Source organism: Pseudonaja textilis, chromosome 10, assembly GCF_049901715.1.
Source record: "Pseudonaja textilis isolate UNSWEBS1 chromosome 10, rPseTex1.2, whole genome shotgun sequence".
Classification (NCBI taxonomy): Eukaryota; Metazoa; Chordata; class Lepidosauria; order Squamata; family Elapidae; genus Pseudonaja; species Pseudonaja textilis.
The window spans coordinates 16,392,224-16,405,222 of record NC_141999.1 but is presented as its reverse complement, the minus strand read 5'-3'; the positions used below and the strand labels follow the sequence as shown (position 1 = coordinate 16,405,222).

General features: G+C 45.4%; 1 protein-coding gene across 2 annotated transcripts in view; it reads right to left on the bottom strand.

Moving 5' to 3' along the window:
* Positions 1–109: 109 nt before the first annotated feature.
* LUZP1 (leucine zipper protein 1) overlaps positions 110–12,999 on the bottom strand; it is a 67,208-nt gene continuing 54,318 nt past the window's right edge. For both annotated transcript variants that reach the window (XM_026702410.2, XM_087939880.1), the window contains 2 exons: positions 9,258–9,430; positions 110–7,460 (listed from right to left, as the gene is read on the bottom strand). In XM_026702410.2, the coding sequence (XP_026558195.2) occupies positions 9,269–9,430 (162 nt within the window). In that variant the 3' untranslated portion in view covers positions 110–7,460; positions 9,258–9,268. The remainder of the gene's footprint in view (positions 7,461–9,257; positions 9,431–12,999) is intronic.

Below are 12,999 nucleotides of genomic sequence, written 5' to 3'. Positions count from 1 at the left end.
CAGGCTTAGCAATCACAATGCCAACGCATCACAGTAAGTTGTGTGGAAGTGACTGGATTTTCTTTCCCATATAAGAAGCAAAAGGACTTATTCTGCCTCACAAGTTGCATTTAACATACAAATAATTTTATTGATTATGTACTGCAGAACAGATAGCATTAGTCAGAAGATAACATGCGGACGAAAGAAAATGTATTTAAACATAGCATGCAGACTCGTTGCTCTGTGTAACTGGCAGGCTCCCACTGCCTGCCTGTCCAGTGCATAGGCGAGTTTGGGAGGTGAAAGAAGGGGGAGCCTTTCAACCCAGCCAGCATGCTGGTACTCTAGTGCTTCCTTGTGGGTCAGGGGGGAGCATGACCTGGGTAGTGCTGGTCATTGGCTGAGCATGTGGCAGGCTGGGAGCTGAGGCGCTCGAGATAATCGTGGGCTTAAATTGCACTTGCTTTTTTTTTTTTTTTTCTTCACCTGAAAAGGAATAGGAGGCAGGCGACGCCCATCTGCCTTAGAACACGTAACATTGTCTGGCTTCTGCAGTCCCTTTTCCACCCCATCTGGACATTAACAAATAGAAAAAATATATTTTCATCTCTTAAAAATACATTCCACAGAAGTTGAAGGATTCTCAAGTGTTTCATACGGCAGGAAGACCAATATGCCCTTTGTGCAGGTACGGAAGGCGGATTTTCGGCTTCCAACAGCCACTACCACCCCCACCCTCCAAAAAAGAGAGAAAGTAATTCCTTTGGTCTCTAACCAAGAAGACAAAAAGACGGGGAGAACTTCTGCACAGCAGTCTCTCCCTGCTCTTTTCCTTCTTTGGCGATCAAGTTGGGCTTTTAACTAAAGCAGCAAAATGCAGCCTCCTCGTTCCGTAAATGTGAGTGGGCAGAGAAGGGGGGGGGCATCATTTCAGTGCTTCAGGGGCACTGCCCAGCTGCTGCATACATGCAGGGGTCTTTCTCACCGACCCTATGGCTAAAACCCTACGTTCTTGGCACTTGGACGTCAGCATTTTATCCCTAAATCAGTCTTGCCTCTTAGTGGCAAGAAGCTTAGTACGAAGCGAAGTATGCTGAGGACTGTCTACTCTGGCTGGCAGCGGCTTGCATACCTATATGTCTCATGAAGTTGGGACTTGGTGCATACAGAACTCTGATTTGGTCAACAAGATGCCCGGCCCTCAATCAGAGCTGCAATGCTGCTTCAGCAGCGGTAGGAAAGGAGCAAGAACAGGTCGTGTCCTTGTTAAGAAGCGGAAGTCTCCTGATCTCCTGGTGGGAGAAGCTGCATGTTTTAAAGTTTCTTGAGTTAAGAAAGAGAAGAAGAAAATTCATGTGCATCAAATACAAAGCTGCATTATTTTTTGTTCCTTAAAAAAAAAAAACCCACAATTTTTCAGCATCCGAAAGTCCCTGGAGGGAGGATTCCCTATGGTAGTTACATCTTACAGTTTAAAACACAAATGCGTTAATTCACCCCAAACATTGGCAAATATTTACAAATACACTTTACAGTTGTTTTTCGTTAGAAGTGTGCAAGCTGAGCCAATCTTCATGTCCTGAAATCCTCATGTTCACAAATACAATCGGCTCTTATTGCACTTGGGGTTAGCCAGGGGTTATAATCCTGATTTACAGAGCCATTCATTGAATAACAGTCCTTCCCCTCTCTGGCAATAAGGATTATTTATTGCTCTACACCTAGTTTAATATACGATTATTGATGGAGAATAGTAAAACTGAGAATGGGAAGTCGATTCCCTGATATATAACAGCGAAGACATGGTATTAATATTTAACTAGGGAAAATACATTTCTTCTGCAGAATCTTATTTCTGCCCTGCCCCACAAATCCCTAATAAGGATGGATATAGTAGCTATCAATTCAATGGATTTTGTAAATACATAGAGCGCAGAAGAAAACAAGGATAGATTTATGTCCCAAACAAGTTCTCAGAAAAACCTCCTCTTCCCAGCTGTTCAAGTATATTCGAAGGTAGGGTGTCCAACTTTGACCGCTTTTAAGATCTATGGATTTCCAACCCCCAGAATTCCCCAATCAGCTATGCATAATTAGCTGGGGAATTCTGGGAATTGAAGTCCTCGTGTCTTAAAAGTTGCCAAGGTTGGACACTCCTAAGGCCTAAGAAACAGAAATGGATCCCACCCACATCCCCAGAATAAAGACTGCAGTAGTGGAGGAGGAAAAAAGAAGTTGATCCTATCAGATGAGCCAGAGCTGTGATAGCCTGTTGGCAACTTGATAGAGCTAGGAAGGAAGGAAGAAATTAGAGGGTCTCTACTAGGCGTATACACAACATTTCTATTGGGGCTTGGACAAGCCCATTTTTCACTAGTGAAAGCTACAGAGTTCTGAGGAGTTAACTGAAGTAATCTTGGAGTGGGAAAAGAGATTGTCTTTGCCTTGTTGAGTTAAAGATTGAAAATTAACCCTTTCAGGGGCTGTGTCTGCATGTCATAGTAAACTAACAACATGTTGAACCTAGTTCTCGAATTAAGCTATTTTCTCCATTTAGAAAAACACACTTGAACCATAATTTAATCCAGGGGTTTGCAAATGGGAGCTGGGCCCGCCCAGTAAGGAAAGGATCCACATCTTGTTAGAAAAAAAAAGTGTTATAATCTCAGTCTAGCACAGGTAAACCGATTAATATCTATTCTGCACCTATGCTCTTCCCTTTCTCTGTATGTTGCAAAGTTTATGACTGCCTCTGATACGCGGGCTAACAATAATTCAAAGTGGGACATTTATTTCTTGCTGAACCCTACCCTCAAGTTAAATCAGTTATTGGGAACAGATCTCACAAAAAATACTGTGTTTTAGGAAACCACTGAAAAAGTTGAAAATCCTTGGATCACACAACACCCTAAGCCCAACCAACCACCATCAAGTTTAAGACTAATCGAGCTTAGCATTGCCACTTAGTAGTGCTAAGCTTTGCATAACTGACTTGTCTAAATATACAATGGGGCTGTAGGTGATGAGGTACAAATGAAAAGGACCCTATTTTAGCCCAGAGTCCACAAGTCTTAAAAGTTGCCAAGTTTGGGGACCCCTTTTTAGCCTATAACGTTAGCCGATTGAGGAACAGTAATGCCTGAAATTCCATTGCCAAAAGGAACATGCTTTAGGAAGGAATTCAAACACTGTAGGAACCAGAGTCCTCGGAATTAGGGTTAGATGCTGTAATTGCCCCCATTCCCCGGCATTGTAGCATCTCTGACCCAACTGAAGGAATGGCTCAAATAGCAGCAGAATCATTGCGGGTTTAATTTTCAGGTAGCCTGATATCAAGAGGAATGGAACGGTTTATATCATGTTTCATGCGCTAAAGTGCTTTCTTTAATTCGTGGTGGAATGGCTTCTTTTGGGATGGGGGGGGCACTGTTTTAAAAAAAAGCATTTTGTGGGGATTAATCCACAAGCCTCATCTTATTACTAGATCAGGCACACAAAGCATGCAAAAAATACTCATTAAAACGGCTACTAAGCTGGTTTCCAACACAGACCAAATAAAACTTTCATGCACCCATCAATGGACACAAATCGATTAAAGGTGTTTTTTTTTTCCCCATTCCCTCCCCACCCTACCCCCCACCCCCCACCCCGTCAAGCTGGAAGACTTGCCAAAAATTGGAGAATAAAAATAGTGTTACCTTATGACAACCGTCCAAAAAGTGCTGGAGCATGAAATAAAGGCTTAGATCTTTTTAAAAAGGTGCAAGACTTGGTGGCTGCTCTTTTTGGTACAACTCCATCAAAGGCTGAGCTGGTATCTTAGGGGGGATGTGATGTATGAATTCAGAATTGCTTTAGCCCACAGAACTAACCCTGGTTATGCTGATCCAAAACACAGAAACGTGCCTTTGGTCTCTTGAGTACCTCCCCAGATTTTCCCTTTATTTTGCTATAAGAATGAGCACTGATACCCTTTTATAAGCCAGACCAGCATTAGGTTGCCTCCGATTCATATCTGAAGCACTAGCAGATGATAGCTCACAAACGTTCCTCAACATGCCTTGGGCTTCCTAGACTTTTTGCAACAAAACCCGTAAACCCTTGCATCTCCTTTTATTCCTGCTGCGCTACAGAAAACGTGGCATGCAAAAAGGGAGAAACTAGGAGCTTCCACAACAAGCATCGGTTTAGGTTCAAAATATTACAAGACGAAGCTATAAATGCTCTTTGTGGTTCCAGAACCAGATTCATGTTGAAGGCCTCAAAGGACACCTGAACGGCTGGTTTTTCAACAGCAACGAAGGAATAACAACACTGGTTTGTGTGGCCCCACCTGGGCCCCCAGTCTGGCCATCATGACTTTTTAAATAAAGTCTGATTGTGTTTTTCAAATCCTGGTTTGACATAAAGCAGGACTTTGTACATGCAGCATCCTCTGGCTATAAGGATCTCCTCTTTCTGTAAGTCTTAACATGCTAACGACTCCAGGCATGGCTGTCACAGGAAATCCAAACTTTTCATTAAACTCATATTTGGTGGGAGTAAGATGGCAAGGAACACACTGCACTTGTTAACTGCTTCTTGGTTTAGCTTATTGTGTGAACACACAGGCACTCATCTATGAAAAGGACACATGGGGATTGTTAATTCTTGAGCTAAGAATATTCCAATGGAGTTTCCTCTTCTATATGGGTGACTTTGCGCAGGCGTCTTCAAACTTGGCAATTTTAAGATTATGGACTTCAACTCCCAGAATTCCTCAACTAGCCATGCTGGCTAAGGAATTCTGGGCGTTGAAGTCCACAAGTCTTCAAGTGCCAAGCTTGGAGACCCCTAGCTTAGAGGCAGGGCTTCCAAACATTTTCCTTCATTACCCAAAACTGCTTACCAAAAAGCCTTATCGAACTTTTGAGGGCCTGTTATAACTCCCTTCCTCCAGCACCATTGTAACTTCAAACTGTCACTGAATGAATGGTCGTAACTCGAGGATTACCGGGTATTATACAAACAGTGATCACCAAATGATCTTTATGTTTTTTCAACAAATTACCAAATTGTAATTTTATCACCCTTCACCTTAATAGGAATGCTTTGGGAGGTTTTTCAAATTTATTTTAGTACATGTGGCAATCTTAAGTCAATTTAAACGTTCCTATTCTGATTGGCAATGGGGCCATGTGTTGTTACCCAAAGGAAAAAAAAACAGTTTTGCTCAGTTTTGGGTAATGTCCTCACATTTGGGAAGCGCTGGCTTAGAGGGAGGCAAATCTTTTTGAAGCGCACAGTGCTACATCTTGAGGGGGTCCCCAAACTTGGCAACTTTTAAGACTTGTGGACTTCACCTCCCAGAATTCTCCAGCCAGCTAAGCTGCCAAGTTTGGAGACCTCTGCCTAACACCACCAGACAGCCATCAAATGTTTTTTGGGGAAAGAGATTGATGGTGGATGGTGGCAATAGGTGATGATTGACAGTGAGGAGCTGGTGGTGGGGGAGGGTTGACGGTGAGGAAGTGACAGTGGATGATGGTGCTGATACAATTCTCCCCTCTCCCCCCAAAAAACTATGCATCTGAAGCAGAATGACAGCAGAAGGAAGGGAATGTAAGACCGTTCCTGGGCGGGAGGGAAAGAGAAAAATATAATCCTGGTTTTGAATGCCAAGAACATCAACTCCATGTTTGCTTCCCAGTGTGTGGGTGAAGCAACTTGCAGAGCACTCACAGGAAAAGGAGAAACACGGTACCCATAGATACTTGCACCTCAAAAATTCCCCATGTTTGCTCCCAGCTATCCAGACAACACAAGCTTTGCAGGTAGCAAGTAGCAGGTGAGGAAGGTGTGCAGTTGAGCAGACTCAGCAATTCACTGGCTGATTCTCCTCCCTTGACCCATGATTGTTACCCGAGCCACATGGACTGGCTGCCATCCTAATGGCATTTTTAATTAGCTCTTGGAACTCCTGCGTAGCTCTTGTCAGACAGCTGGACTGGAGGGGTGTTGCTTGTGAGAGTAAACGACAACTCACAGCTCATAGAGAACCTCCGGACTGGTTTTCATCGTTATAGTGCTTGGCATGATTGTACATGCGCATAAGAGAGAGAGAGAGAGAGAGGGAGGAAGGGAAGGGAAGGGAAGGGGAGAGGAGGGAGGGAGAGAGAGAGAGAGAGAGAAGAGAGAAGAGAGAGAGAGAGGAGACAGAGAGATTCCTTTAAAAAAAGGGAAGAGCAGCTAATTCTGATCAGTTTTTGAGTCCCCACCTTGGCAAAACAGGGGCAGAGGCAAGTAAGAAGACTTACAACAGAGCAGCAACTGAACAAGACACACAATATGATGTTAAACAGACCTGGGGGAGCGGGGGGGCTGGGATGATTGTGTGAACCAAGTTCGGTTTGCTAGTTTCAGAGGGTGGCAGAGGGCAGCCGCTGGGTCTCTGGAAGATCCTACATGGCTCCTTCTGTCCAAGCAAGTGGTGAGGTAGCAGAAATAAAGGAATGTGTGTCCCCCTCCCCACCCCCCAAGGATGCGCTGTGGTGCTGGACAAACCCAACACCCCCAAAACTGCCGGCCACACTTGAGTCTTCTAGGGCTCGGCTCAAGCGATGTCGGAACAGCCTCACCGAGCATGCTGGTCCCTTTGGGTCAGGGTGCAATTGGATCGGGAGCGGAGCGGGAGGCTTCTCGATGGAGATTTGTTGTTGTATTACCCTGAATCTGGCTGGGTTTGCAAGCGGTGTGCTGTGCCAACAAGAGAGGAAGCAGGCCAAAGAAAACCCACTGACTCTTGCTGCTCCGGTCCCTGCCAGGGGAGCAGGAGAGGGTGGAGGAGACGCGGCGCCTCAATTTATTGCTTCTCTGGATGGCTCAGTCAAACATCGGTAGGAGCGGCCAAACTGTTGCAGTGCTGGCAAGGACGAAGAGGAGATGCTACTCCTGGGAAGCCATGGCCCACGATCCCTGCTAGGCCGTTCTTCAAGAGCTGTGGCCAGGCGGTGTCAGGCAAATGGCTTTCCAAAGCTGAGGACCAGCAGGCACAAGTCCGAAGTGGTTTCCCATGGGACTTTCAAGTCAAACCAAGCCAAAGGCTTCTCCGGGAATGGAGTCTAAATAAACACCAAGCCAAATATCCAAAGTTCTTGGATGCTTCCAAGAAGCAGCTGCTTGCTGAGGGTCTCCATTGATTTGCACTCGGTAAAGTCCCAGAGTGGGGTTTCCCCTGAGCAAAGTCTCCACATCCTCCTTCGCGGAGGAGAAAGAGAACGCAAAGCCACCATTAAAAAGAAAAGTCCATCTGGGCTGGCGGGGGGCGGGGGTGGAGGTCGGAGGGGGGGAGAAGAGGGAGAGTACTTGAGCACTGAAAGGGGGTAAAAGGTCAGGCACTGGAACAGTCCCCCATGGTGGACTGGCAGCAGCAGCAGCAGCAGCAGGAGAAAGATGGCGTTCCAGGTCTGGAAATCATGCAAACTGCAACAGGAAATATGCTGGGGATACACACAGAGAGAGAGAGAGAGAGAGAGAGCAAGAACAACATCAAATATCAGTTTTAGAGCTAGTTTGGCGTAATAGTTAAGATGCTGGCCTAGAAGCCAGGAGACTGTGAGTTCTAGTTCCGCCCTAGGCATAAAAGCCCGCTGGGTGACTGGACAGGCCTTCTCTCTAAGTCCAACCCACCTCACAGGGTGGTGGTTGTTGTGGGGAAAATAAAATGTATAGCAATAGCACTTAAGACTTATAGCCCTCTCTAAGCGGTTTACAGGGTCAGCCTATTGCCCCCAACAATCGATGTCCTTCCTTTACCGACCTCGGAAGGATGGAAGGCTGAGTCAACCTTGAATCTGGTGAGATCTGAACTGCCAAACTGCAGTCAGTCAGCAGAAAGAGCCTGCAGTACTGCACTCTAACCACTGCGCCACTGAGGCTCTGTGTTTGTATGGTTTATGTTTGCTGCCTTGGATGCTATACTTCAGTCACATTGGAAAAGACCTTAAACCTACATTCTGAGGTGAATCTATTCAAGAACTACAGGAGGACATTAAGCGACTTTCTTCCACACAAAATAACTTCCATTCTGCATAAAGGCCAATTGAAACGCTACATACGAAGGTATGAAATTTGAGAGCCGTGTGCAATAAAATTTCATTTTAATGTATGCCGATTAGTGTACATTCAAAGTGACAAAATGTTATTCCAAGTCTAAATCTCTTTTGAAAGCCATAGATTAAAAATTCTTGAGAGACAATTGTGCGCGGCCCGGCATGGAAACCTCACAGTAGTTTCCACGTGTAGAAATTTTAATCCAGGACATTTTCATATAGACTCATATGATTTATGTATGCACTGAGCTCCATCAATATGTCCTTAACCAACTAAGGGGCTAGCTGAGGTGATACTGCGCTCTGAGAGCAATACCACCAACAGCATTCTGTAAGAAATCAAAATGAGACTAACGTTTGTCTACTTTTATATCATTTTACAGTCTTAGTACACCTCCATATTTTGGTGTGACTTCTTTGGTGCGATTTCCAAGTAATCAGTTTAAGAGTTAACAAGAGCAGCACATTTCAGTCAGAATAGGGCTGGAAGGGACTTCGAAGATCATCTTGTCCAACCCCTTCCTTACTCAAGCAGGAATCTCCATACCATTTCAGACTAGGTGGCTGTCCAGTCTTAGAAACCTCCAGGGAGGAAGCACCCACAACTTCTGGAGGCAGGCAGTTCCACTGGCTAATTGTCCTCACTGTTTGGAAGTTTCTCCTTAATTCCAGGTTGTTTCTCTCCTTGATTAGTTCCCATTTATTGTTTTTTTTTGTCTTGCCTTCTGGTGCTTTGGAAAATAAACTGACCCCCTGCTCTTTGTGGCAGCCCTTCAAATACTGGACGACTGCTATCAAGTCACCCTAGTCCTTCCTTTCTCTAGACTAGCCAAGCCCAAATCCTGCAGCCGTTCTTTATATGTTTTAGCCTCCAGGCCTTTAATCATCTTAGTTGCTCTTCTCTGCACTTCCCCCCCCCCCAAAAAAAAGTCTCAACATCTCTTTTTGGTAAGGGGGTGACCAAAACTGGATGCAGTATTCTAGGTGTGGTCTTTCTAAGGATTTAGGACTGAGACTTCACGTGATTTGAGAAAAGTCTTCCTTTTCAATCCAACCTGCAAGGTTGTTGTGGCGAAAAGGGAAGAAAGGAAGACTATCTGGGCTGCCCTGAACCCCTGAACAAAAAGACAGAACGAAGCAAAGAAAAAGGTTCAGCCCGTGAATGCAGTTCCCGCCAGCCCTTACCCTCGGCCACTTCAGTGGGCTTCCGAGTGGTCTCTGGACCACCGCCTCCGCTCCTCAGCCCTGCTGCTCGGAAGTTGGCGGCCCAGCTCTGCCTTGGCCTCTGGCCTCCTCCTGGACGTCAGTTGCTCGGAGGAGCTGTACGCGTTTCTCCTGGGAGCAAAATCTTTGTCTTCCTGTAGGCAAAAGTAGGAGGAAAGAACTTTCAACAAAGCAGAGTCCCTTGGGAGTCATCTATACAGGTAGCCCTCCTTGACCACAAGTTTTAACCCAACATTTCTGTTGCTTAACGAAACGTTTGTTAAGTGAGTTTGCTGTTTTACAACCTTTTTTTGCCAAAGTTGTTAAGTGAGTCACTGTAGTGTTATGGGAAAAAAAAACACCTTTGACAAGCCAATTGTACTTAGTACTACTACAAACGCTAAGAACAAAATTTTATATTGTATATTAAATAAAATTACATTTTACAATTTTCTACATGCATGCACAAGGTTTTTCTCTGCTTTTATTTTGTGGGGGAAAATATCAGAAAATGGGTTTCTAAATTTTGTGTGTGTGTGTCTGTGTTTGAGCTAAGGAGAAAGGTGGCCTCTGTTTTAATATTTCCAGTGGGGAGGATGGTCCCTCGAACTCTTTTCTCCTGCTAAAGAGCCAAGTTTTAAAACGACATGAAAATGGGCAGTGAAGCTACTTCTTGGGGGCCAGGTCTGGGTGTGCTTTCAAAGGCAAGAGGATCAAGAGTAGGCTACAAATACAAGTTGTGCTGCAGTTGTCAAACTGTTGTTAAGTGAATCTGGCTCCCCCACCAACTTTGCTTGACGGAAGGTCGCAAAACGGGACTATGTGGCGCTGGACACTGCAACCGTCATAAATAGGAGTCCGTTGCCAAGTGTCTGGATTTGGATCACGTGACCATGGAGGCGCCACTATGGTTGTTAAGTGTGAAAACTGGCCATGTCGCTTTTTTCCAGCGACGTTGTAATTTTGAACGGTTGCTAAACGAGCTGTTGTAAGTCGAGGATTATCTGTAGCCAGAGACAGAGATGCTACAATGATATTAAAATTAAAAGACATCAAACAGGAGCAATACGGGGATTGGGAGCAGGGGTGGGCTTCAAAAATTTTAGCAAGGGGTTCTCTGCCTGCTTGCTGGGTGGGTGTGGCCATGGTGGGCGTGGCCTAGTCAGTCTCCTGCACCATGGCGCCTTCCTGAACTTCCGGGAGGCCCATTTTTCCCCCTCCCCAGACCTCCCCACGTGCCCCTCACCTGCCTACATCCAAAACAGGCCGTGTGGGGACTCCGGGGAGGGGAGGGGAGGGTGAGGCCAGCCAGGAGTGGGATTTGGGGTTTTTTCGAACTTTGCAGAATCTTAGCTAGGGGCTCCCCCAGACCCCTGCAAACCCCCAGCAGCCCCACCCCTGATTGGGAGGAGCTGGGAATTCCCAATTAGATGCAAAGTTTTCTAGTTACTATGCACCAGCGTGATTTACAGAACACAGCTGTTCTGGTTGTCCACAATATTTTGGAACCACCACCTATCAATTCTCTCCATTTATCCTAGTTGAGGATATGGTACGAATTTAACTTTTCTCTTTCTTTACCCAGTCTAATTTGTGTCTCTGAATCATTGGGCTGGACTAAATGTTCTCTAGTGTAGCGGTCGCCAACTGGTGGGCTGTGAGAAAATTTTGGTGGGCTACAGAGAAATCTCACCCCCAGAGGACCCTCACAAAGCAATTAATCCAGGCTGAGCAGAAACACAAGGCTGCTCAATCCACACGGCCCGGGGAAACCCTCCCCGCCCACTCGCTCCTTACCGGACAAAGTTGCCTGCTAAATTGCTATTTTTCCTTTTTCTGACCATCATCTGTTCTGCTGTGCTGGGAGATTTAGATTAGCTAGGAAATGGTTGGATATCTTGCTTTCTAGCTAGTCTTTAGATCTTCAGCTCAGCACAGCCAAACCTCCCTTAGGACTGAAGGTTTGCTTGGAAGCAAATTCAGTGCAGACTCATGGCAAGCAAATTTGAGAGACTGAGCTAGCCGATGGCAGATGGATAGATCACTGAATGATTCTGTGAGCAACTCAATCTGCCTGCCTGCTTTGCCTGATTTTCGGTAAAAGTTGCTCTTTTTTTAAATAAAAAATTCACATGCATGTGAATTTTACATGCATGGTATGTTGTGAGTTAATTTTGTGAGTTTGCTTGCTAGCAAATTTTATGCAACAGACTGAGCTAGCCAGTGGCAGATAGGTAGATCTCTGAATGAATCTGTGATTCTGTGAGCAACTGAATCTGCCTGCTTTGCCTGATTTTGGGTAAAAGTTGCTCTTTTTTATAAAAAATGCAATATTTATATAAATATTTATAATATTTATATTACATACAAGCCAGGCCCAGCCAGTCATATGACCACCAAGCCACACCCACAAATTAGGCCACACCCACAGAACCGGTTAGTGGTCCCTGGGATCTAAAATTATGAGTTTGGTGGTCCCTGCTCTAGAGTCCCTAGTTCTAAAAACAGGTTTGTTAAACCAAAACATTCGGGCTTTGGTTTTCTCCAAATAGTTCTCTCTCTTAAGGAGCCCGTAACTCTGGAAGTTCTCTGCAGGATTTCTTCTGAGCTGAAAACATTTCTCCAAATCTCAGGTGGTGTTTAGCATGGAGTTTTGATTTTACTTTTAATTGTCCCACTGCTGCCTTTCAGATGTGATTGGGATCTACTGGCTGTGACTTTTTAATCCATTAAATAAATCAACCATACGTCTTACCGCACAATCCTGCACTTTCAGGCTGATGCCAGCAGAGTGCATTGCATTACAAGATCTAAAATCCTTCAAGCATTCAAAACTCCAGCTCCTTTCAAAAAAAACCCTGCCCCTTTACACATTTTTAATTGCCACTTTCTGGTCCCATGAGCAATGGGGGAGGGGGTGAGAAGAGAAGATAACCAGACTCTGCTTTGCCTTCCCCTCCTTGCCAGAAAAAAAATCTGCATTTGATTAAAACCCTCATCCAGAGAACTCGCTCCTAAGCATCAGGGACTGAGGACCTAGCAAGTTTCACCTGTGAAAGATGGACACCCTTCCCCCCGCCCCAAAAAAGGGGGGCAGGATCCATCTGCAGAGTAAAAGGCCTCCCCAAGACTTTTTCAGGCAGAAAATTACATCTGCAACTCGTGTTCTCTACCCAGACTCGTCTTTGGTGAAATGGGCAGCCACCAGTGTGTGTGTGTGTGTGTGTGTGTGTGTGTGTGTGTGTGCATGTGTGTGTAGATGAGGGGGGCATAGATAATAGATATAGATAAGGCAGTCATCATCCGCAACCACACAGATTGCAGTTTATAGGTCTCTACTTCTTGATGGCTATAAAACTAACTAGAAAGTCTACCGTCAGCAGGTGGTTTCTAAGACCAGGATTCTGAAAGACAGCTTGGACAACGGCTCTTTCCTGGTTGGGTGTTCTGATTTCCGAGACAAGATTTCTTCTCTAGCGGGCAGGAGGGAAGAGAGAAAAGATGGAAAGGAACGGGGTGAAACAGGAGCGCAAGCCCTGACCAGCTCTAACCATCTTGGGAATTTTTGCAGAGAGAGTTAAGGCTCTGCCCGATGGGTTGAGATGTCGCTGGTACTCAGGACATCCTAGTAGTTGGCAGGCTCAACACCGGGCAGGGCCCTGTCCTCCCTCAGAAGCCAGTAGTCACGCTATGCCTTTTCACTGACAGTTATCTGACTCACACA